The sequence below is a fragment of the Leiobunum rupestre genome, chromosome 5 (genome assembly GCF_980474605.1).
Source record: "Leiobunum rupestre chromosome 5, qqLeiRupe1.1.hap1, whole genome shotgun sequence".
NCBI classification, from domain to species: Eukaryota; Metazoa; Arthropoda; class Arachnida; order Opiliones; family Sclerosomatidae; genus Leiobunum; species Leiobunum rupestre.
Genome location: NC_143388.1, coordinates 49721708 through 49747012, shown reverse-complemented (window position 1 = coordinate 49747012; position 25305 = coordinate 49721708). Strand labels below are relative to the sequence as shown.

Genomic DNA, 25305 nt, shown 5'->3' with positions numbered 1-25305 from the left:
TAAGCTATTTATTTTATTCTTTTATACTTGCACTTCACCTAGAATAAGATTCTAGAGTAAAATTGGATTTCTATCGTTTTCCCCCGAGATATTTCCTCTAAGCCTTGGCATATTATGCATGAAATAGAGTTATTAAAGCCACTTTAAAACCCTTTTCGTCTTTTTCAAAATTGCACATTTAGTTTTTTTTTGAAATAACAACTACGAAATAGTTTGTTTGATACATTTTGAAGAATCCCGGCCGATTAAAAAATTAAACTACACCCAATGACAAAAAGGGGGCGCTTTTGGAAAAACCTTTTCCCTGATTCTAAGAAACTGGGTACGCAGTGATTACGCTTTGCCCCGAAAATGCGAACGCGTTCGCAGGCCTGACAGACAGACCCACAGACACGGTGGTTGTATAATCCCTCCTAGGGTACAAAGTCTCCTCGGAGGGGTAAAAAAACTGTAAATACAAACGTCGAGTGTAACTACGGCGCCTTTTTAACAATCTACGATCAGAGACTACTCTATAATCGGTCAGAGCCCTCTTAACCCATTAGGCCCGCGCAAAAAAACTCCATTGTCCCCCGATGTGTTTCCCCCTTAGGCGTAAATAGGAATATGGTCTATTAGTTGAAGAGACTAATGACGAGCAGATTCAGAAGCACAGTCAGGGTTGCCAGCCACGGACTGATTTTTTCCGCGACAAACGTCGAGTGTAACTACGCCGCCATTTTAACAATCTATGATCAGAGACTACTCAATAATCGGTCAGAAACCTCTGAACCTATTAGGCGCGAGAGGGTCCGTGCAGGTAAAATCCCACACTAGTGATTTACCACCATCATGACGTACCATCAGGACGTTTGCCGTCGTCCCTGGACAGACCTGAGGGTTCCAACATGGAAGGTAAACCAGCGGAAACTAGTGCACGCTTTAGAATATCATTAACGGCTCCGTGTCGAGACAAACGACCGGCGCTGCGTTTACAACTTAAGCCATGCGTGCCCAAAGAATCCACCATAGAGCCACATTTACAGGTGTGAGGGACCCATATTTTAGCACCCAAGCGCAATCCGACAGCTATCCTAAAGCAGTCGTCGTCTAGTAAGGTGTCAAGAGAGGAAGATGACAAGGCGTTTAACCAGACTCCCGACTCTTTAGACGTGATAGAGGGTAAACGGGCTTTATCCCGGTTATCGGACGTTAAATCCATCAGAGTGGAAATAGCTTTTTCTTCCAGCGGGTGCTCCCAGGCGCGTGGCGTGTCGCGGTGATCCCCGGAAGGAAGCGCTTGTTCACTTAGCTCAAGCCACTTAACAAGCCCGTCGTCGTAGCTCAAGTCATTGCAAGTCCTTAAAGATGTCGGAAGAATTGCCTGCACCAAAGATTCCACACTGGAGCTCGAGGCTAGAAAGGCGACAAGGCGAGTTTCGATGCGTGACGAATTCCCAAACCGCCCTTAGAGACAGGGAGAGCCACTTGTTCCCAAGATACTCTGTCCATCTGAGTATTAGTGATGGACTGTACGCTCTGGCGCAAAACGTCGTCAAAAGTCGCGAGATCTTTTTCCCGGCGCCAATTTGGGGAACAGCGTAAGAGATACGCCAGTTTTGGAATCGAGAGAGAATTTTTCAACAGAAAAAAACCCACAGTGAGCGGATATCCGCTCAAGGTTTTTGGCCATGATTGTGAGAACCGCGGATTTAGAAGATAGACAAGTAGAAATGGCTTCGTCTGATATTTATATTTATATTTATTATTAATAAATAATAAACAGCTTGACCAATATCCATGTCGTCACTTCAAGAATAAAACATCGTACGTTGTGGGCTGGGCAACAGCTAACGGGAGCGCGACCTAAATAAAGGGGCGGCGGATGGTGTAGACAGTAGGCCTGTAGGCAGAGGGAACCCAATACGGGCATGAGATGTTTTACGACTGATCTAGCCATTCTTTGGACTCAACCCCCACTTGTCCAATGTTGTGTATCCCTCGACCCCTGGTAGACTCATACCCCTCATCAAAATGTTGCCACGTGTTAAATTTAACGTAAGCCTAATTAAAATTAATGCGATTAACGTCGATTCGAAACGATTAATAATGATATCACAATATATATATATGCAAATTAAATTCAATATTTATTGTAATTTGGTAAATTTTGTTTTTGCGAAATTTAACGTCAACGTATATCAAACCTTTACACGGACGGACTCGCGTGGCTGTTTAATTTTTTTTGTCGGTGTAGGGAGCCTTATTAGGCACTCCTGCAATGCTCTAGAAAGCTAGTTTTATTATTTGAGGAAATATATACGAAATTGTTTAGGACTAATGATATAGAATCGGGAACCAAGTTCATATCAATTATTTGTTCAACGAAGAGAAAAAATCAGACAATTGAAGAAATAGCATCTTCCAAGTAACTGAAATAAATTAAACAATGCCAGTCTACATCTCTAAGGAAAACCCCTATTTGTCCTGAAAGTTAGTGTTGTCCTAATATGTCCATATGTGACGGCACGTCACATATGGTTTTTGTTCTTTGCTATATAACTAAATATAACACGTAAGCGTATTTCAACATAATAGTATCGAAGTACTTTTCTTCCGATTTTTTTAGAGATGAGTGGGGTTGGCCACCCGAATTCCGTCAAAGCCCGCGGGCCGAAAAAGGCCGACCCCTTGCTTATGCAGGCCGATATTTACAAAGCCCTTCGTTTTGAAACAAGACGAACGACAGTCAGAATACACACAATCCTGTCGAAAACCCGATTAAAATCAGTGTCACACTTTTTTGTTACTTTTCTTCACACTTTGAGAGCGACGCGCGTACTGCTCCGATAATTTGTGTCACACTTATATTTGTTACGTTGGATCATACGTTGAAAGCAACGTGTACTGCTCCGAAAAGTGTTACACTTATTTGTTAATTCTGGTCATACGTTGAAACCGAGGCATACGACTTAAGGTGGTTTCACACTCGACGGAGTGTCTACGATAAACGCCGTGCGGAATTTTGTTTCACATTCGATATACCGTTAACGCTCAACTTTCCGTTGTTAATGTTCCGTCGAGTGCAGTGGCGTTACTAGGGGACGGCGGAGGGGGCTGTCCGCCCCGGGGGGCATTTTCTATAGGGCGACATTTTTCATTCAAGTACAGAAAATTGCCTGTTTTTAGTAATGGTTAACGTTTATCCTTTTCTCGTAGTAAGACTAGCATTTTGTTCATTTGGCAAGAATGAATGCGTATTCTTTGTGTTTTTGTACTTTTGCTGTAACGCGGGACACATGAACATTTCAAATAATTTGTAGATAATAAAGCCTTTAGAACACAATTATTCGTTGTGGTGTGCCTACTGTGCCTTGTATTGTGGTTTTTACTGTTTAAAACGATAAAACGATAACACTTTTGGAAATTGGGAAGGCGGAAAATTCATAACGCAACTTGTCGAGTGTGAGAACAGCATTGAAAAATACGAAAAGAAAACTCGCGTATAAACCTCTGTAAACACACGGATTGACAATGTTGGAAGTTGCGAGGGTTTGTATAGGCTGCTCCAAATCATTAGATTTATAATTAAGCAACGTTATTGCAAAACTAGGTTATATGGAAACCACAGCTCTTCAAAAATATAACTTTCTTGAAAATCGGCCATAAATTAAGGAATGTTTTTTCGACTTTTAGGCGAAAATATAAAACCACGTAAATTACCCCAGTAGAAGGAAAGTGAGGGTGTGGCATCGATCCCGGGTTCGGGTTTGGGTTCGGGATCGAAATCCGGGATTTAAGGGATGAAATGGGGGTAAAATCATCAAAAAGTCAATGTATTTAGGGTATTTCTCGCGACGATTTGTTTTCCCGTATATCAACATATTGTGTCCAGGCCAACTTGTTCATTTATCTACGCTTATCTCGAAAGATACTTGAACGTATATCTTATCAAGTTTTATCGTACGGAATAAGTTGAAATGATGTAAAAATTGATAACCTAGGCGGCGCGTGCGCAGATTACCCCGGGGGACGCGGTTAATTTGAATTTAAGAGTTTTTTGACGTCATGGAATATGGGACGCGGTTAACGTGCGCGGATTGGGGCGCGGTTAATTTGAATTTAAAACATAGATTTGAGTGTTTTGACGTCATGGAATATTCGTTGTTAAAATGACGTAGAATGGAAATATTTTTAAACTTAATTTTAATATCATTGTAGTACTTAAATATGCTTGACACTTGAACCTTTCTCACGAGTATTTCAAACGAATATCTAAAGTTTAAGTATGAGAAACGTATCGTTCTCAAGTATTGTAATTGTACACGTGATTCCGTATGAGGACCGGGTAAATTCCTATATACGTAACGCGATACACTTCAAAATGCGTATACGTAGAATGGAATTAATTTTAAACTCCATTTTAAAAAATAAGATATCGAAGATAAATAATTTCAGAGTATAAAAAGGGAAAACCGTATAATAGTAAGACCATATTTAGAAAGTTCACCATCTGAATTGTATTGGAAGTGACTTCGAGGAACCTTAAAATGTAAGTAGGAATACTCAGTGATAATTCTTAACTTTGTCTTAATGTATTTATTTTATAGGAATTGTTCATTTCCTGTGTCTGCTGACAAAGGGTTAATCGTTTATGCAGATGAAACCATCTACTGCGGTCTATTAGATTTAACAAAGGGTATCAAACTAACAGAAGCGGAACTGCAAGAACTATGGACAAAGAAAGATGCCATTGAAGCTTATTTCAATAACGAAGCTGAAACTTCGTGGGTTTTCACAGGTTCTGAAACTAAACGGTTTTCGGTTCATAGATTTGCCGAACAAAAGGTTTTAGATGTTAGACAAATGTACCATGGTTATGGAGTAAACTATGGAAAACTGTTACCGACTAAAGAGGGGGTAGCTTTCGCTCAATCTTCTTGGTTGAATTTCCTCGACCAGTACAAGTCTATTCAGAAGTGTTTAAAGAAAATCAAGGAAATAAAGGAGGCGATGACTAACGTTGTAATTAAACAATTACACGAAGCTCTTAAGAAAGCGTGCAATGGCTGTCAAATTGATCATCCATCTCAACTCCAGCATGATTGTATCATGACGGATTATTCTAAGCGCGTAGATTTGCATTTTTATGAAATAATTATGTCGGTAGATTGTGAAAATATTATTGAAATGTTTACTATTCGCTGTGAATTGTCGAAAGAAATTTTAAATAATATAATGTCACTAATAATATGCAATGCTAAAAACTTGTTAAAAAGTTAATAAAATTGATTGCACTAATGTTCCGATTCTCATTTACCATTATGGATTTAAGCTTACAACATCCAATGAATGGGCTTGTAGCCGGGTCCACCCAATGCGGAAAGTCATTCCTGGTGGGACGGTTGATTCAATATAAGAAGACCTGTATATCCCCTCCTCCGGAGAGGATAATATGGTGTTATACCGAGTATCAGCCGAAACTATTTCAATCAATATTAGAACACACACCTTCAGTCGAGTTTCACGAAGGGTTACTCGATGTTAATATATTAAACCCGCAAATTAGGAATTTAGTTATTTTAGACGATTTGTTATGCGAGATATCTAATAATAAAGATGTAACTAATTTATTTATTCGTGGATCTCATCACAGAAACACCTCCGTACTAATTTTAATGCAAAACCTTTATTACCCCGGAAAAGAAATAAGAACTTTAAATTTAAATGCTCATTATCTATTTATTTTTAAATCACCACGAGATAAATCAACAATTTATCATCTCGCGAGGCAGATATCTCCAACCAATAGCAAATACGTTATTGATGCGTTTCAACAAGCTACGTCACGGAAATTTGGGTATTTATTAGTTGACTTGAAACCTCACACCCCAGATCAGTATTTACTACGAACAGGTTTAATACCGGGTGAAGAATCGGCTGTCTTTATTCCAAAATGAAGTGTATTATAGAAGGGAATTTTTTTAGGGTTAATCGAGAGTGGATTATTAAAGAATTAGCTTACGTAGTATTAGAAACTGAAGAATCGGAAGTGTTTACTTTCAAATCTCCATGCCCTTTCAAAGAGCTTTCAAACGAAAATAAAAGACAATGCAGATGGATATCTCATAACATTTGTCATCTTCGATGGGATGACGGCGAACGTCCTTACAGAACGAGACGTGACATTTGCAATCAGATAGCGGAAAAAGCTACTTCGTTTTTCACCAAAGGTTTAGAAAAAGCTGCAGTATTATCGACACTCCTCGGTGTTCCAGTAACTAACATCGAAGATACCGGTTGTCCTAAATTATCAGAACTAGAAGACGTTGAATTAAACTGCCCTTTTCATTCCGAAACTGTTCATTGCGCTTTAAGAAAGGCTAAGAAAATCTCTAAATGGATGTCTCAAAACGAGTAAAGGAAAACCTAGACTTTCTACGTTTCCTGACATCCTGTAATCTAAATCAAAGAAAGACAGCTATTAAATACGCTAGCAAGGAAGCTATACTGGCTCTCGTTGAATGTTGTATAAATGTATTACACGGAACAATTGAACTGTCAGAACGTCATCGTAAGCGGTTAAAGAAACATAGCGCGGTTATACGAAACGTGTCGAAGAAGAATCCTATATCAAAACGACGAAAGATACTGGTACAAAAAGGTGGTTTTCTTCCATTTTTATTAGCGCCACTGCTATCTATCGTTAGCTCAGTCGCCGGAAGTGCAATAAGCCGAGCTATAAACCGATGATGGCTCGAAAAATGCTTCTAGTACCTGAAGATGTAATGGAGAGATTAAAAAACACTCCACCTTCCAAAATAGAAGAAACACCTGAACTTCAAAAAGAGAAGACACTCGATGATGAAATGAAATCTATTCTAGATAATCCAGATTTAAACGAATCAGAGAAATTAGCATTATACAATCAAACTCTCCAACGACGGTTAACTTACGTACGTAAAGAGCAAATCTCTCCCGTTATTGAAAACTCTGAACGGCCTAAAACCTGGTTCGCGCAAATATCTTATTCTCTACCTGCAACTTATGTTAGTGATGCGATTTCATTATACCGAGCGACTACGGAAGATCCGAGATATATTAGATGGACTAACTCAGGAGAGCTTTCTATTCGAGGACAAGTGATTGGAGGATCTAATATAATCGATCTTTTGTATGACGCTGTGAGAAAAACGCCTGGAACAGCGATTGATCCTATAGGAGTTACAGAGTTTTACGAGGGCATTCATAAGTCAAATATTTCAAAACGTTTAATTAAAAATCCTGTAAGATTGACACTGTTAAAAACATTCGCTGTATTTCATACACCACCAAGTAGTTCAATGTTATCATCATCTTCACCTAGTCCTCTAAGATCTTGGATACATACTAAATAAAATATATTAACCTGATAATTTTGTTCTCATTTCATAGTATAAGCCTACAATGGAAGGTTGTACAGAAACGGTCTCTTTAGGACTTTTAGCCTATTTATCACAATCATTTTCAAAATCACCGAAAATTATCACAGCTGTATTAATTATCATAGTTATTATAATATTAGAATTATTTAATTTCCTTTTTTGGCGTTACATGCCATTACATCAAAATATTACCCAATATGGAGAAAGAACTTGAGCAGATCTATACTAACCCCGCAGACCCAGGGTCATTCGCTGGAGTTCAAGCGCTCTATAATTCAGCTCGACATAAAGGTTTAAAGGTTTCATTGGAAAAAGTAAAACAATTTCTAATAAAGCAGGATACATATACGCTGCATAAACCTGCTAGAAGACGATTCAAACGAAATCGAACTATTGTTTATGGAATTGACGAACAGTGGCAAGCGGACTTGGCAGATTTTCAGAAGCTGTCTAAATATAATTCAGGATCTCGCTACGTATTATGTATTATCGACATATTTAGCAAATACGCTATGGCTGTAGCGGTTAAAAATAAGAAAGGTGTAACAATTTTAGAAGCGTTACGTAACGTTTTTGAAAAAGGCCGTCAACCGAAAAGAATTCAAAGTGATCATGGAAACGAATTTGTCTGTCAAGAAGTGCAGAGTGAATTAGAAAGAAGGAACATTAAATTTTTCGCTACCCGATCGGAAATGAAAGCGTCCATTATTGAAAGATTCATTAGAAGTTTTAAATCTCGTTTATATCGCTATTTCACGCAGAATAACACCCTTAAATATATCGACGTTTTAGATGATATTATAAACGCTTATAACAATAGTTATCATAGATCAATTAAATGTAAACCCGCGGAAGTTACTCTAGATAACTCTGCTAAAATATGGAAAAATCTTTACGGTTCGGTAAATTTTTCTCCTCCGTTAACATACGCGTTTGAAATTGGAGATATTTGTAGAATAAGTAGAAATTTATCAATTTTCGATAAGAAATATAACCCGAATTTTACTACAGAATTGTTTAAAATAGCTGAGAGACTACCACGTGACCCACCTGTATATAAGCTGATGGATTTAAATTCTAACCCCATTTTAGGAGTATTCTATCGAGAGGAGGTTCAGATTGTTGGTCGAGATTTAAAAGACTGTTACTTCATAATCGAAAAAGTAATAAAAAAGAGGAAAAAATCGGACGGTCGCGTAGAACTGTATGTCAAGTGGCAAGATTACGACCCTACATTTAATTCTTGGATACAAGAAGTGGATTTAAAATGAGTTTTTACGTAACGCTACCTTCAGATTCCTCGTCATTATATTACCAAGATAATAGCGTTGGTAAATTTCGAACGTATTTAGCTGAACCGTTAAGATTTGAGGAACAGTACGAAGTTGGGTTAGCGGAAATAAGCTATCCTCGGACATGGCATAACGTTCGAAAACCTAATCTATTGGTTATTAAAGACCCTCTCGAATATGATAAAATGACTGATAACCCTCTAGTTAAAGACCCTCTCGAATATGATAAAATAATTGAAGTTCCCGCGGGTTTTTATAAAACTCCGGAAGAACTATTACATGTTATGAACGTCCACAACCAAGAAGAAGAACAAGTTACATTCGCTTATTTAAATTATTCTAATCGAATTAAAGTTAAATTGCAACCGAAAATCAGAGCTGTAATTGGCCCCGATCTATCGATTTTACTAGGTTTTAAGGATAGAAGAGATAATGATTTCACCATTTTAAATTCAATGATAACCCCCTACCCAGTTGATATGAACGCTGGGTTACATTCCTTATTCGTTTATTCCGATCTGGTTGAAAATAGCGTTGTTGGGGATAGTTTAGCACCTCTATTAAGAATCATAAGCGTCGAAGAGAAAACCGAGTCTAATGGGAAAACAACTACAAAAATATTTTCACAACCTCATTACCTACCAGTCGTGTCTAATAATATTAAGACTATAGAGATTAATATAACAGATGATTTAGGTGAGCCAATACAGTTTCATAGTGGAAAAGCTCACGTTGTATTACATTTTAAACCCCGTAAAATGTGGACTTCACTATAAACCTTTAATCATTCAGGACACACCTTCATTCTAGCTTAAGAGAGCGAACAGTTAACATCGTGAGGTCTGAATATTCACCTTCAAGAACTGATTATGAAAGTTACTATTTAAACCAGGTTGGTTTCGGTGGAATACCTGTATATAGAGGTTTAGCCGTGCAAAGAGGACATGGACTAGGAAATATATTATCTTCAGCGTTTAGATTCGCGGTACCTTTACTGAAGAAAGGCGCTACTTACTTGGGAAAAAAACTTTTAAGTACCGGAGCGAAAGTAGCGACCGATGTTGTTAGCGGAGTCCCAATTAAAACAGCGCTTAAATCGCATTCTATTAACGCTGGAAGGGAAACTTTAGCTTCAGCAGCTGATGAAGCCATGAGACTAACATCTTCAGCTACGGATCATATTAAAAGAATGACGGGTTCCGGAAATAAAAGGAAACGAACTCAATCGAAAAGCGCCATTTCAACAGCAGGCAGGATAGCGAAAGGACGGTTCCCTAAACGTTCCGATATATTCTCATAATGTCCCTTTTACACCCGCACTCTGTTGAATGTATAAATTCCGAGCTAGATTTGTTTCAAGTACCTATGACACAATCTTCGATTATTGGTGGAGAATGGGTTGAGTATAATCCAATATCAAATATAGTTGATAACGCATCAATTACATTTTCTATCAACGGTAACTCTGAAACGTATATAGACCTTTCACAAACTTTGCTGCACGTTCGAGTTAAGGTAACTAAAGATAATGGTCAACTACCGCAACCCGCGGTTCCAGGTGTTGCGGGTGGGGCCGCCGGAACTCCAGCCGACAATATCGCCCCCGAGAATTTGTTTCTTCATTCGCTTTTTAGCGACGTCCACGTATTTCTTAATGAAAGATCAGTAACACCTTCCAGTCAAAATTACGCTTATAAAAGTATGATACAAACTTTATTAACGTTCGGAGATTCTGCGAAAAAAAGTTATTTAACGAGTTCACTTTTCTATCGGGATACGCCTGGAAAGTTCGATTCATTTTTCGATAACGATGGTTTCTCTAAACGAGCGAGTTTAGCGCAAAAAGGGGCGATTGACTTGTTAGGCGTAGTCCATACTGATTTATGTCAACAACCACGCTTTTTATTAAATATGGTTGATTTGAAATTTAAATTCGATAAAAATAGAGCAGCTTTTTGCGTTCATTCCGACGTAAAATGTAAAGTGGAGATTTTATCAGCTTCCCTTTATCTGAGGAAAGTTAAAGTGATACCGGAACTATCGCTCGCTCAAGCCAAGGCGTTACAATATGGAACCGCTAAATATCCTGTAACTCGTTCGGAGTGCACCTCATTTTCTATACCCGCTGGACTTATGGCTAGTGTGCAAGATCATTTATTTACCGGACAAGCACCTAAGAAAGTTGTTATCGGGTTTGTGGAACAAAAAGCGTTTCTAGGAGATTTGAAAAAATCCCCGTACAACTTTCAACATTTCGATTTATCAAGCATTGGATTGTACATTGACGGTAGCAGCGTCCCTCATAAGGCGTTATCTCTAAACTTTGAGGAAAATCTATATATTCAAGCGTATTGCAATCTTTTCATCCAAACTAATCAGTGGAACGTAGATGAAGGGAATCAGATAAGTCGGGAAGATTACCCTAACGGAAATTGTTTATTCGCGTACAATTTAACCTCGGATCTTAATAACAACGCTAATCACTTGCATCTTGTAAAAAACAGTAACCTGAGATTAGAATTAAAATTTGCAAAACCGTTACCGGAGACGATTTCCATTCTAATTTACGCCGAGTTTCAAAATTTGATTGAAATTGATAAAAATCGAACCGTGATTTTCGATTACAGTAATTAATGGATTCGCTACAGATAACTAAAATACTTGAAAAAGATTTAAGTACTAAAAGTATATTTCAAGGCGTGTTCGCGGCTGACAAGCTACCTAAATACGTAAAAATATTCCCTTCTCTATTTATTGTAAATACCGATACGAGTGCTGAACCTGGAGAACACTGGGTTCTAATATATTTTTCTAAACATAAAAATTGTGAATTCATGGATTCCTTTGGAAACCCGCCAGATTATTTTAAATTTAATGACTTTATTGAACGAAACAGTAAAACTGTAACTTTTAATTCTAATCAATTACAGAGTAATTCTAGTAATACGTGTGGAGCATTCTGTATCTATTTTGCTATAAACAGGTGTAAAGGAATAGAAATGTATAACATTGTGTCTAGGTTTAAGAAAGATAAATATGTAAACGATAAAATGATTAAAGAGTTTATGTGCAAAATGTATTCAATAAAATAATTTTTTACAATTTATAGCAATAGCAGTTTTTTTTTTATATATACATAAATACAAGCATTCATTATAATTTTTCAATATCTTTATGACCGTGCGCTAATGTACGAACCCCGCAGGGTAGAATGTATCTCTTATCATCATTTGGTGATAAACAAAGTTTTCTAGTATTTATAGTAAATAGTTCATGCTTGAAACTAGCTATACGCATCATCTCGGCTGACATGGTTTCTTGATTAAAAAGACAACGTTCATAGTCTTCGTGGCGGATGACGTTTCTAATAACGTTCATGGCAACGCCCTTACAAACCTTTTTATGGTTTAAAATTGACTCTAAAGATTTCCCCAATCGCAACTCCTTTTCTATCTCTTCAGCGGTCTTAGACTCCCCGTACAATTTAATAGAATAAAGCTTTGGACGAAGTCCTACAAAGCTTTGAATTAACTGCGAATTTGTCTCGTCTTTAAAATAACCGAGAGCTTTTTTATTCTGATTAGAATGAAGGAAATGCGAAGGTGGATAATCAGAGAAGTCAAAGCGGTTTTTATGAACTTCAAAGTCTTTATAAACATCATCCGTCTTAATGTTGTACGTTAAACTGTCTGTAAATATTTTATATATTAGTACTATTTAAATAAAAAATGCATATTAAATTAAATTACCAGTGTCTGTAAATAATAGTGATGCTTTGTCCCCGTACGTATTTTTTATGAATCCATAATGGAACCGATACATGAGCTCCTTGGATAAATCTAGAATGGTGAATCCGGTAAATATAGGCCGGTTAAGAACAATTTTAGCTCTCTTCTTATGAGCGCCGGCTAACTCTTCATTAAAGATGGTAAAGTGTTCAAACTGCGGGGAACTTGTAACTTTTAACATTCTTTCTGGTTTATGAATCAACTCGAAATTTATATGCTTCCGTAAATTTTCCATTGTTTTTCTAAAGAATTAAATGAAGTAAGGGAAAAAACAGTAATAAATTATTTAAATTGATTTACCCGAAAACAGAGTTAACCATTAGTTTCCAGAAATTCTTTTCAAATGAACTCTTGGATAATTTCCTCTGTTCAGTGTTGAATCTAACATATTTTTCTAACCATTTTCCTTGAGTGAAGGTTAGAGCTCGATGAACCTTGGTTATTTTCAAACCTAATTCTACATAATATTTTAAATTGCGGTAATGTACTATGTATTTCTCTTTATTATTTAAATTAGGAAGAAGTTTTGGTAGACTTTGATTCTCCTTAATATTTAATTTTCCTAAGAGATCTTTGGAGTATGGAGATAGCATATCATGTGTAATAACTTTAGATTCCGCCGCTACTGGGAGATCGTTATGTAAGTCATGCAACTCTGGAGGATATTCAAGATCCACCTGCAAAGGAAACAATTCTTTAAAAATATAATTCAATAATTATAACACTTGTTATTTACCTCTAAAATGTATCCGTTTTCAACGTTATTGGGAATACTCAGAATATTTTCACTGAGTGTTTGCAAATCATCCTCCTGAACCCACTGGAAGTCGCCTAGCGGTAGTGGTTCACACATAACAGCACCGTACAAATTATTAGCATCTTCAATTAAGTTAAATTAAGTTAATTAATATAATTAAAATTAAAATAATTAAAATAAAAAAATAAAAATAAAAAAAATTATTTATTTTTTAAAAAATGTAAATTACCTAAATAGCATATATAACTGCTCTCTTTAGACGAATCATATGTGTCGGCCATATATTTGTTATTCGCTTCAGAATAACGAGTTGAGATCATTGAAACACCGCCTCGAATCCCTAAAAATTCAATGTAAATACAATAATATTTAAAATATCACAAAAGCGTTACCCTTTTCAATAAATAAGTGTTGATCTATATCAAGTATGAGATCGAGGCGAACATCGGTCATCTTCAAAGCTGCTTGCCAGGCTAAACCTGGTGCGGTGTAAGCGTGAGCGGGATCTAATTTATAATGGGTTATAGATAATGTTCTAAAATTTTCAAAAACGTCGGCTAAGAGCAACGCATCGCTTTTCACATAGAGGTCGGTGTATTCCCCTACGAAAACCGAGGTTAAGAGATTTGAAATATTTATACTATAGTAATTTTACCTAATGTTTGAATATTAAACGCTGTCCAAACATTTTGGGCGTGTAAATAATCAGATTCTAAAATATTTTGATTTTTCAATGAACTGAAAAACGCTTCTCTAGGTGGCAGCATCGTCTCGTCAAATTTCTTTTCATCGTCCATATACTCGTATGGGTAGACCCCCTTCCGCAAAAGCAGTTGAACTTTCTCACTTTCAAAATATTTCTTAACAATCTGGAATTTACTGGCTCCTTCCAAAACGAGATTAGATACTAGAGCATCGAGGCTATCACTTAGAAATCGATAAGAGTCTAAAAACCGAAATCTCCCTAAAAAACAATAAAATTAATGTTAAGGTTAAATTCATATTTAAATATATTTTACCTAGTTTCAGCGAAATATAATTTTCGCTAGTGGAAGGAATACAGTCAAGTGTCTGTTCCTTAAAATGACCAATCTCCTGACATATAAGATGTAAATCGTATCTATGAAGATTTATTATTATTAGGTTTATTTCCTGGTTAATTAACTTAATAAATTCACCTGCTAAGGTTATGAAGGAAAATAGGGATAAATTCTGGAACTTTCTTTTGAAGATTACAGACGTTATGCGCTGGCCCCCTATATTTGCCGCTGAAATGGCAATGATCTCGAACAGCGGGCATATTTCCCTGATTTAGCTGCTTCTGACAAATGTAGCAATGCGTAGCAGCTTGAAACTGTTCCTCCTCCTCCGGGGTAATAATCATTGGTACATTTGTCTCAATGAGTTCCATCAACTCCTTCTCTAATTCCAGAATAGACTCCAGAAATCTTCGAGTTGCATCTTGTCCTCGATAGCAATCGGTTCGAACAGGTACACCTATAAGTATCCTATTGTAATATATCTAAAAGGGAATTTTGTCAAATAACTTACCGTCAGGTCCAACAAACACCCACGAATACGCGCAGCTGATGTGCATGTTTACTTTGCTGGTATTTATATCGGGATCTAGATCACATCCTTGAACTCTCGGTAGGATTGCTTCAAAATCGGCGTAAAATACATACTGCACCTAATAATTTCATTTCATTAAGAGTTAAATTAAATAATTTTTATTTTTACCTTTTCTGTCCACTCATATTTATCAAAATAAACCGTCTTCTTCTTAGTAGGGAAAACTGTTTTTTGGACGCCGTGAGTGGCGCATTCTTCGATATGCGCATCACGTCGCTGTTCAGCGTTGCTTCCACTGAATCGGTGAAGACACATTCTAATACAGAAAATAATTAGTATATTTCAAACTAATATATTGGAAACTAAATTACCTGCAATAATAACTTGTATTTCTGTGTTTTGTTAGATGCTGTAGCAGTTTTCCTAGGTCTCGTATAAGACAGTAATGTCTATTCCCATCGTCAATATCTTTAGTTTCGTCGGTGATGTATAGCAAATCAACCTCCCTTTCCTTACAACACTTGTTAGCGCTTACGTAAAGGGGGAATATGTCTCCCGAAAAGCCGAACACAGATATTGATAAATTATTCATTAATTCAAATTTTTTAAGTTCCGTAGCGTTTAATTTGAAAGGAAAAGATATATCACTGGTATCAAGTTCATTTTCATAAGGTGTATATTTGGAAACACGATTAGCGTTTTGAGTCCGAGGAACTGGGTGAAGTTTAGCGAGAATTGACCAGAGAAAACATTTCTCGTCATTTTCGTTTCTAATATTAAGAATCGCGTGACGTCGAGATAGTTTTTCAGGTAGTTCCATATACGATGACCCTCGCAACGGTTGGTAAGATGCTACATTTAATTCTACATACAGAACACGGTCAATTACCCAACCCGATCCTATCAAAAATATAATGTTTTAGTTCAAAATATAACTTATAAATTTTAGTACATACCTGTCGCTTCAAAGTTTTCCGCTGCTGACTGTATTGTTTCAAGACATTCATTCAGCTGGCTTTCAATGACATCGGGCGTTAATGTTGTTTGCATAGTGCTCCGGAAATAGGGTCGTACTTCCGCTCTTTGTTCCTCACCCCCTAAAGGTCTCATATAAACAGATCTTACGAGTAGGAACCATTTAATTCCACGTTTACTGGTGAGTCTTTCCATTAGAAATTTACTGAAAGCGGCTCGGTAACGTCCGATAAACATCCCCGCATCAATATCATAGTCTTCAGCATTGTAACGGATAGATGCTAACGTATCATTCAAGGCCTGGACCATACTTGGAGATGCTGGTGGTGTTTCATCAAGTATTGATGAGGCGGGAACAGGTGATGGCGTTGGGTTGTTGGGTAAATCCGCTGTAGATGGTTGGATAGATTCCAGTTGAATTTCTTGAAGCAGACTAGGTGAAGGTGGACGGTATGGCGATGGTGGACGGAAAGATGCTAGCGAACGTTGCATTGGTGACGGTGTGCGAGACAGGTCCATGGGTTCGGAAGGGCCGGGTGCGTTCAAGTCATGAGTTCGTTGATGGCTCTTGAAATGTTCCAATCTAGCAACATTCTTACCACATACTTCACAGACAAACGTATGTCTATCACCGTGTACTTCTCTAACATGCCGATTTAAGGAGGACTTGGTAGTGAAACTTTTCGCGCACGTAGGGCAAATATGTTGGGCTTTAGGCATCTTGAATATAGCTACCGCAGTTAACCGTGGAATGACCTCCTACAACGCTATACAACCTCTTTTATAGTATATTCAAGTATCATTTGAGAACAATACGTTTCTCATACTTAAAATATTCGTTTGAAATACTCGTGAGATAGGTTCAAGTGTTAAGCATATTTAAGTACTACTTACGCGTTAATGCTATTAAAATGAAGTTTAAAAATATTTCCATTCTACTTTAACAACAAATATTCCATGACGTCAAAACACTTCAATTCAAATTAACCGCGCCTCCCGGGGAATCTGCGCACGCGCCGCCTAGGTTATCAATTTTTACATCATTTCAACTTATTCCGTACGATAAAACTTGATAAGATATACGTTCAAGTATCTTTCGAGATAAGCGTAGATAAATGAACAAGTTGGCCTGGACACAATATGTTGATATACGGGAAAACAAATCGTCGCGAGAAATACCCTAAATACATTGACTTTTCGATGATTTTACCCCCATTTCATCCCTTAAATCCCGGATTTCGATCCCGAACCCAAACCCGAACCCGGGATCGATGCCACACCCTCACTTTCCTTCTACTTACCCCGAAAACCATACTTAAAAGTAATCAGGGTCGTGCAGAGTTATCCTGGGGCCCGGGGTCAAACTAATCAGCGGGCCCCTTCGATTTGAACCCCCCCCCCTTTTGAGCCCTGTAACTTTTTCCCGAGTTATCATGATTTGCACCTCCCCCCCCCCCTTGAGCTTTCTCGGCAGGCCCCACCGCTACGGGCCCCCTGTCCCCTCTCTGCACGGCCCTGAAAGTAATATTAACTGATATAACAGAAAATGTGGGTTCGCTGAATCCTAACAAACCCTTTTTTGACGTTATCGGACCTAATTTTTACAAAATATCTACCACACAAAGCGAAACCACCGAAAACAGTAAATTTGGCAATGTCCAATTTATTGGGCTCTGATTCAAAAAATTTATGAAAGCCTATTGATGCAGTACATTCTTTGACTTTTCTAGCCCTAACAAGCGTATGTTGGCATACAGTGCTACGCCCGTGGGTTACTTAATTTAGGCGTGGGCTAGAACCGTACAAACCTCCACGGGTGGGTAATAAGCAGGCGCGTGCCAACATTTTTACGAAAGTAGGGCAAAAAGAAGCTAGGGCGGTGCCCCGGCTGTGAAATTGAACACGGGACAAGTTCTGGCTGTGGATTTAAGTGATATCAAAGGTAAAACCGTGAACAACGTTTTTCTTTGTGACGTTTTGAACCAAATTGAAATCTTGAAGGAATTGATTGAAAAGAGTTTTATTGAACAAGCATCTTACGGGGATTCGGCCATTGTTATACGGGGTGTCCACTAAAAACGATTCAGGGCGAATAATTCAAAATCAGTTTTAGCCAGGATTTTGAATTTTTCATGTTACATAGCACGCCCAGAGGGCCATTGGACGATCAACCATGTCTTCAAGGTCATTCAAAATCTCACTTCAGAACCACTGGGCTTAGAGATTTTGTTGCAATTAGAAAAGTGTGTGCTACCACATTCTACGTTTAATAAGCTTTGACCCGATGTAAATTGACCAATAAGAAGCTGAGAAAACGAAGAAAGAAAACTGGGTGGCCATCAAGCTAAAAATAACAAAGATTCCACGCTGGTTCGTTAATAAACTCCAGACTACTTTTGCTAGGGTAACAAAAGGTTCAGAACCCACTTAGCAAGATGCGACAAAGTAGAGTAGTGAAAGTTTTTCCTCATCAAAGTTTATGTCTAAATAAATTTGAACTGACTTAATTTCATCAATTGGGAGCTTCAAAATTGAACGCCGAAAACAGGTTGATTGGAAACTTTGTTATTTTTAGCTTGATGACCACCCAGGTTTATTTCTACGTTTTCTCGGCTTCTTATTGTCAATTTGCATCGGATCAAAGCGTATTAGACGTAGAATGTGGTAGCGCACACTTTTCTAATTGAAACAAAATCTCTTAACCCAATGGTTCTCGAGATAGATTTTGAATGACCTTGAAATTTTCATCGTCTAATGCCCCCTACGCGTAAGTAAAGTAGCTAAGTTTACAGGTTAATTGATTATCTACGAGTAAATTGGTAAAATCTTGTAGTACTTCCGAGGGTGATTTAAAACAGCCAAAATAAGATTTTACTTTATGGTACGAATTTAATTGATCGGGGTACAAAAATAAACCCTCAAAAGTTTACGATATAATAATTCGTGAATTTGTTTAAGGTTTTTAACAATAGCTAAGTACATGCATTCGATAACATTTTTATGATCATTTAAAAGATCTATTTGAAACCGAATAAAATCAAATTTCTTTTGGAACTCACCGATTTCACGAGCTCCCAGATCCAGAACATGGCCGTAGGCTGAGTTCAATTTGATGTTGTTGGACGTGGCGACGATGGAAACGTTGTTGCCGTGATAGTCGATGATGTTGTGGGTTAGCGACGATGCTCCGGTTTGCGTAGCAGCGAAAAGTTCTTCTCAAAGAGAGAGTAGATTGTTGAAAGCTTCCCCCTGTGGCATTTTAGAGTCGGGCCGACGCCGGCTAGTGTCTTAAAAGAGAAAGGTCGGCCTACTGTCGGGCCACCCCACTCTGAAAGGTCGAAATGTCCTAGTAGAAAAGTAGTCCGTTGATCGACAAAAAAATTCGACTCAGAAAGGACTATGGACCGACTCAAAAATGACTATGGGCCGACTCAGAAATTACTATGGGCCGACTCAGAAAGGACTATGGGCCGAATCAGAAAGGACTATGGGCCGACTTCACAAAGGCATATTTCCGACTCGGAAACGACGTTGGGCTAATTTCATATACACACAATTCCGACTGTGAAACGACGTTGTGCCGCCGTCAAATTAAATCGCACTTCGGAACTCCCACTTAATACCAATTTGATGCCTTAACAGTAATTTAGCTGAGATTGAATCGATAATAATTTTCAATTATTTTGTAAACAAAAATGAGATATTTATATTAATAGAACTAATCCAAACAATATATACTACTGAAAATCTTTTGGCGAAGTACATAGAATTAATATAGTAGTGATATAGAAAAGAAACATTTTAATTAAGCTTATAGATTTTTAGACGTAAAAACAATTACAATTCAAATACTTTTAACAAATATCATTATATTTTAATGTTGTAGTCTATTTTATATGTTATTAATAAAGCACATGACCTTGTAATTGCCAAGGCCTAACCGCTCATGCAAAACATTGTTCACAAAGCTATAATTAATTGATATAGATATTATTTATATTGATATATTATTGAAAAACTTACTTTGTTAGTTTCGATTTAATGTATTTCTCAAGATTTCAATTATGATTTTTTCATTATTTTTAATAGAAAATTAAGCGCACAAGTCAACAATTACACCTCTCATCTCAAGCAAGTTCGCCAATAAACTTCTAACATGTTGCTATTCCGGAGATGGCGCTGCGAAAGTATCAACTGGCGCGGGCTTTTGAATTTTTTAAACTATGAGGCGTTTGAAAAACGTTTGTGCTCGTATCAATAGGCCTATTTATTAATACATTTAAAAAAATTTAATCTATTTAGAGTATAATTAATCAATATCAATAAAAATCAGGAATTAATATTTTGAAATAATATCGTAAATCCCAAACCCCTGTAACACATGAAGTCGGTTTAGAGCAAAGACTGTATATACTTCGCTTACTAGACAGGCGTCTTCATACAAAAAACCTGTTAACACTTTCGAAACACGGGAGACGCCTTTGACCAGCCGTTAGAGGCGCCACTAGTAGCACTCTGAAGCGTGGGGAAAATTTTGACCAGCGTCTGCTATCGTATGCAAGTTGAGCCATTGAACACGCCAGTCTATTTATTATAGTCTTTGGTTTAGAGTCGGGGTACGGTCGAAAAGTCGGTTTATAGCATTGAGTTGGGAATAATTAGAGGTACAACTAAATCTGGCTGGAGCGGGATCAATTTCGTTCCATAAAGAGACTTTATCAACTTTTTCGCGAATCTGATGCCAAATTGGAATGTATGATTTCTCGTAACAAACATACCTTTGAAGTTGTTTAAAAATAATTTTATTCTGTCAACACGATTCTTTTTAACTCAAGTTACGGTGAGTTAGCTAATAATTATTTATTTTTAGCCATATAACTTTACAAAATATAGATGGCGCTACCGCCTAATTATAAAAATGAATTTCGTACCGTCTTATCAGACTAGGTCCCGCGTAACCTTGGCAACTGAAATAGTAATTTTAATTCTAGCAGTATTATTCCCAATTCAATGGTTTATAGTCGACGACGTCTTTCGACACTAAAACCGTAAATCCTTTTTGGGACTATTTATGGTCGGTATACCGACCATTATCCAACTTAAAATAGACCTTACATTTAATTATTGGATTCGACATTAACTTTATGAAACCGACCATATTTTTTTAGGAAAAGGGGATATTTTAATTATTTTCTGACTATTTGATGATGATGAATTTTTTATTCACTTTTAGTTTTTCTTCAAATTTATTTGTATTCGAAAATCTAATAATGAGATCAGTTTTGGGTCGGAAATAAGCATTAACATAAAGTCGGCCCGACGTCGTTTCGGAGTCGGTTAGAGTCTATTAATTGGCGGTAAAGAGTCGACGTTTTGAAGTCGGCCGACCATTTTACCCCTACGACATTTCGACCCTCAATCCAAAGGTCGGCCGACTTTAGTGTTTAGTACCTTTTGCCGGCGTCGGCCCGCCTCTAATTTGCTACAGGGGAAGTAACTTATTATTCAAATTAATTTCTAAAAATTAACTTCAAGTATAATTATACAATAAAATACAATTATTTTAAAAATAAGAAAAAAATACATGTGTGGTCCTTATCAAGTTGGCTTATCGACTGTACATTAAAGTCGACTTGCCGACTTTATAAAGTCTCAAAATGGAAATTTGTAATTTTTGGGGTTTGAAAAAATTGAACAATTTGAGTCGGCATACGGTCGTCGACCTGAAAACGACTTTTAGACCCATACCCGACTCTTGACCGACACCCTAATGCTACAGGGGTCGGAGGTCAGGAACAGAATATTTTCGTTCGATTTTGTGAAGAAAAGAACTTGTAATTTTGATTCGTCGAAACCAAAAGAAATGTAGACTGATCCTCCTAACGTGATTTTTATGTTGATACGTCTCTCTTGGGCCCTGCGTTTGGATACGGTATGCGTCTCGGCTATAGAAAATGTAAAAAATGTTAAACCTTTGTCTATTGAAACAGTAATAGTATTAATAAAATTAGTCTTACCAATAGATCGTTTTTCCATGTTTACGGTAGACGACGGGAGCAAAGCGGATGCACTTCTTTTCAGTTCAGCGTCTCGGAGAGAAATGACGCGTGGGAGAATAATCAGTTCCTATCTTGTTGCGATTAATTAATCACGTGATCTAAACTTCAAATAACGCTCAAATTCTATTGGCTGTCTCTCTCTCTGAGATAACAGTTCTAAACACTCGAAATTAAACCGTCTCGTGCTCGAAACTGCATCTAATTATTCCCATTGACGTCATATAATTTTACCCACTTGAAAAAAAAACCCATTGTTGACGACACATAATTAACCCAGTTTAATATCTAAAGTGGAACCCATAGTTTGACGTCACATAATTAACCCACTTGAAAAAAAACAATCTAGATTCCTCTCGAGAGCTTTTGATGCAATCATATCCTAGAAAACAATGTAATTAATAGAAATTTACATTAAATTAGTATACGATTAATACCATTTTGCGAACTACAGTGAAAAAGTTACAATTTTACGGTAGAAACGTTTTCAAAATACCACAAAATGAACTCAAATAAGAAAATTGTAATTAAAATAATCACCACGGCTATAATTTTAGATGGTTGTTTCAGGACGGCAATTATGGCCGATGTTTGTACTTCAGAGTCCATTTCAGAAATGAAGTTAAATGGAATATTATCGTAAATAAGTAAATTTTTGCCTAACCCTAACATAATCTAATATATTCTCGGGAACTGAACAAGTTCTTTGGGAATAAGAGATAAGCTTACTATCTTCCCCTCGCCCCTATATAAGGGGGTCCTTCAACAGCGGGAACATCACTCGATTGTTGTTCTTTGTGCGTCTAGTACTAAGATTTTTGAAGCGCGCGCTCTCTCTCTCTACGTAAGTTTATTTGGATAAATTTTAGCAAAATTTTTGGAATTAGGTTTCATTTTCAAAGTAAATTGACATTAAAATGAAAGGTTTACAATACCCAGAAATTAATTTAGTTGATATCCCGGAAATTATTTCAATCGACTCCCCTGAATTGATTGATATAACTGATAACGAGCTCCCAGCAGTACCCATAATTACTTTACCCGATTCTCCAGAAATGGAAATAATAGATTTAACTGATACCCAAGATCCTACCCCTCCCTTAACTACAGTAACTGATTCGCAAATGGAACGTTTAAAAGAAATGACGACGGTACGAGAATATCTTAGCGAATATCAACTAATTCGTCAAATCTGTACATCCCCTATCGTTAATTTACCTTCACCCCTTTTAAGTTCTAGTTCTATTCCACCTGTCGCAGTACGTAATTCGCCCTCGTTTACGCCTACGGATGCTCCCTCACCCTTTCTAGAATCAGATGACACTTGCCACTCTTTATCTTTGGAAGATAATTTTATCATGTCGTCGCCCAGTACGGACAGCCTTCAGCGCTTAGCGGAGAACGTAGAAGTTGCCCGACGGGACGCGGAGGAAATTGCCGCCGCTGCCGCAAGGGCGATCGAAATGTTTGAGGAAGCTAAAGCGTTGTTAGCTGCCCCATAGCTGTCGCTGGTCCCTCACGAGCTCCACAGTATTCGCCACCCTTGTCTCAGGCTATGGAAATTAGTAACGCGAACCCCGAGAACGCGCATTTGGCTGCCCCCGCTTCGTCTCTTCCTCAAGTTAGTGGTGGGCTAGCTGACGTTCCAATAACGCCTCCGTCCTTTCCTAATTTTCCAGGTTCAGTAAAAATATTGAATAATAAAGTACAAAATTTCCCAAATTTTGGACTATTGGGACGGACTTTAAATGTCAGACTAGAAAATAATATCGAAAATGGTATTTATACGTTGATGGAAACCCTATTGGAAGACTGTTGGCCTTCAGATATGGCTTCGGTTTCATTTCTGAATGTCAACAAACCCGGCTTCCAAATTCACGTCAGTTTCCGGCGAAGGGACCAATTGGATTTGCAATGGTTGATGACGTATATCGATGAAAAGAGCTATAGATCCGAGAACGATGGTAGTTTCTTTGAAGGAATCGTTACGGTCACTTTTAATCGAGTCAGGCTACCCCAGGGATGAATTAGACCTGCTGGGTTACGTATTTCCCTCGAAAAAGAGTTTTCTTTTTATAAAAATTGCACGATAACGATAGACAATAAGGATAAAATTTGTTTAGCTAGAGCTCTTGTTGTAGCTATAGATCACCGAGAGCATATAAAAAATAAAGATGATTTAGAACTTAAAAGAAAATATACTACTATCAGCCAGTGTAGAGGTAAAAACATTGAAGTTTTTCTTCAGACCTTGCAAGCTAGATAACTTTTAGCTTACGCAGCGTTATCCGATGACGATTGCTCGGGGCTGGACGCGTTAACTCGGTTCCAAGAAATCTTACCCGAATACAGTATTATCGTTTTTCGATTACGCGATCCGGCTCCTGTAATTGTTTTCGGTGACGTAGATGAAGAGAGGGAATGCCAAGGACCTCTCCGCAAACGGCTTTACCTTTTAAATATTGACAATCATTTCAACGTAATTACTAACCCCAAGCCCCTTTTCACGTTTAATAGATTTTGCGAGAAATGTTTGGTAGGTTATAATCATCTCACTGACCATAAATGCTCTCTTTTCTGTCACGCTTGTTGTAGAAAACAAGATTGCATAAAAGGAGTGACTAAAATAACTTGTCAAACATGGTTAAGAGTTTTTCTTAATCAAAATTGTTACGATTACCATATACCCGAACCCTTATGTAATAAAATTTACGTTTGTAATCATTACGGGAAATATGTCAGTATGTTTAAGCGTAAGGCAGTACACGTTTGCGGAGAGACTTATTGTCTTTGGTGTAGTGAGTTTAATCCCGCTGGTCATCTATGTTATATGCAACCTTTAAAGACCGACCGTAAAGATTCTGCCGAAAAAACTACTCGTTCTCGAATAAATAGAAATAATAAACGGGTCCACGACTCCGACAATGAACAATCACCACCGACCAAGAGAAGGACTCCAAAAACGGAAGTCTTTGTTTGTTATGACTTTGAATGTATACAAACAAAGCGTACTGATGCCAATGCTTTGATTCACGAACCAATTTTATGCGTTTCGCAAAAAGCGTGTAAATTCTGTTTCGAAGAAAAAGATAATCGGTACGCATGCGCTAAATGCGGAGGAGGTCCTCGGGATAAAATATTTCTCTCAAAAGACCCCGTCGGTGACTTTCTGGAGTATCTTCGTACGCTTAACAGAGTGGCTGATTAGATAATATGTATCGCCCATAACGCTAAAGGTTACGATGCGCAATATATAGTACGTAAAATGGTCGATTTAAAGTGGACTCCTAAAGTCCTGACTGACGGGACCAAATTCATGAATGTACAGTATAAAAAATTAAAATTCTTAGATTCCCTAAATTTTATGCCTTTTGCGCTTTCTCAATTCGTTTCCACATTCGGTTTAGATAATAATTTGAATAAGGGACATTTCCCGCATTTATTGTTTAATACAGTAGACCA

The 25305-nt window shown here is 37.5% G+C and overlaps 1 protein-coding gene across 1 annotated transcript; it reads right to left on the bottom strand.

Annotated features, from left to right (window-relative positions):
- Positions 1-829: 829 nt before the first annotated feature.
- Positions 830-17047, bottom strand: LOC149945213 (uncharacterized). The gene is made up of 12 exons (XM_090176432.1): positions 15769-17047; positions 15184-15712; positions 14981-15128; positions 14792-14930; positions 14419-14737; positions 14260-14360; positions 13896-14204; positions 13633-13842; positions 13470-13580; positions 13220-13362; positions 12935-13160; positions 830-1395 (listed from the first exon to the last, which is right to left on the bottom strand). The coding sequence occupies exons 1-12, from the start codon at positions 16505-16507 to the stop codon at positions 830-832; spliced, it is 3540 nt and encodes a 1179-aa protein (XP_090032558.1). The 5' UTR covers positions 16508-17047.
- Between the last annotated feature and the right edge of the window lie 8258 nt (positions 17048-25305).

Bases quoted from the DNA above. Each gene is read 5' to 3' on its own strand.
- LOC149945213 (XM_090176432.1), bottom strand. From the start codon at position 16,507: ATGCCTAAAGCCCAACATATTTGCCCTACGTGCGCGAAAAGTTTCACT. The intron at 14,738-14,791 runs GTAAGTTATTTG...GGATACTTATAG, and splicing joins GGTGTTTGTTGGACCTGACG to GTGTACCTGTTCGAACCGAT. The intron at 14,361-14,418 runs GTGAATTTATTA...AAATCTTCATAG, and splicing joins TTCCTTCATAACCTTAGCAG to ATACGATTTACATCTTATAT.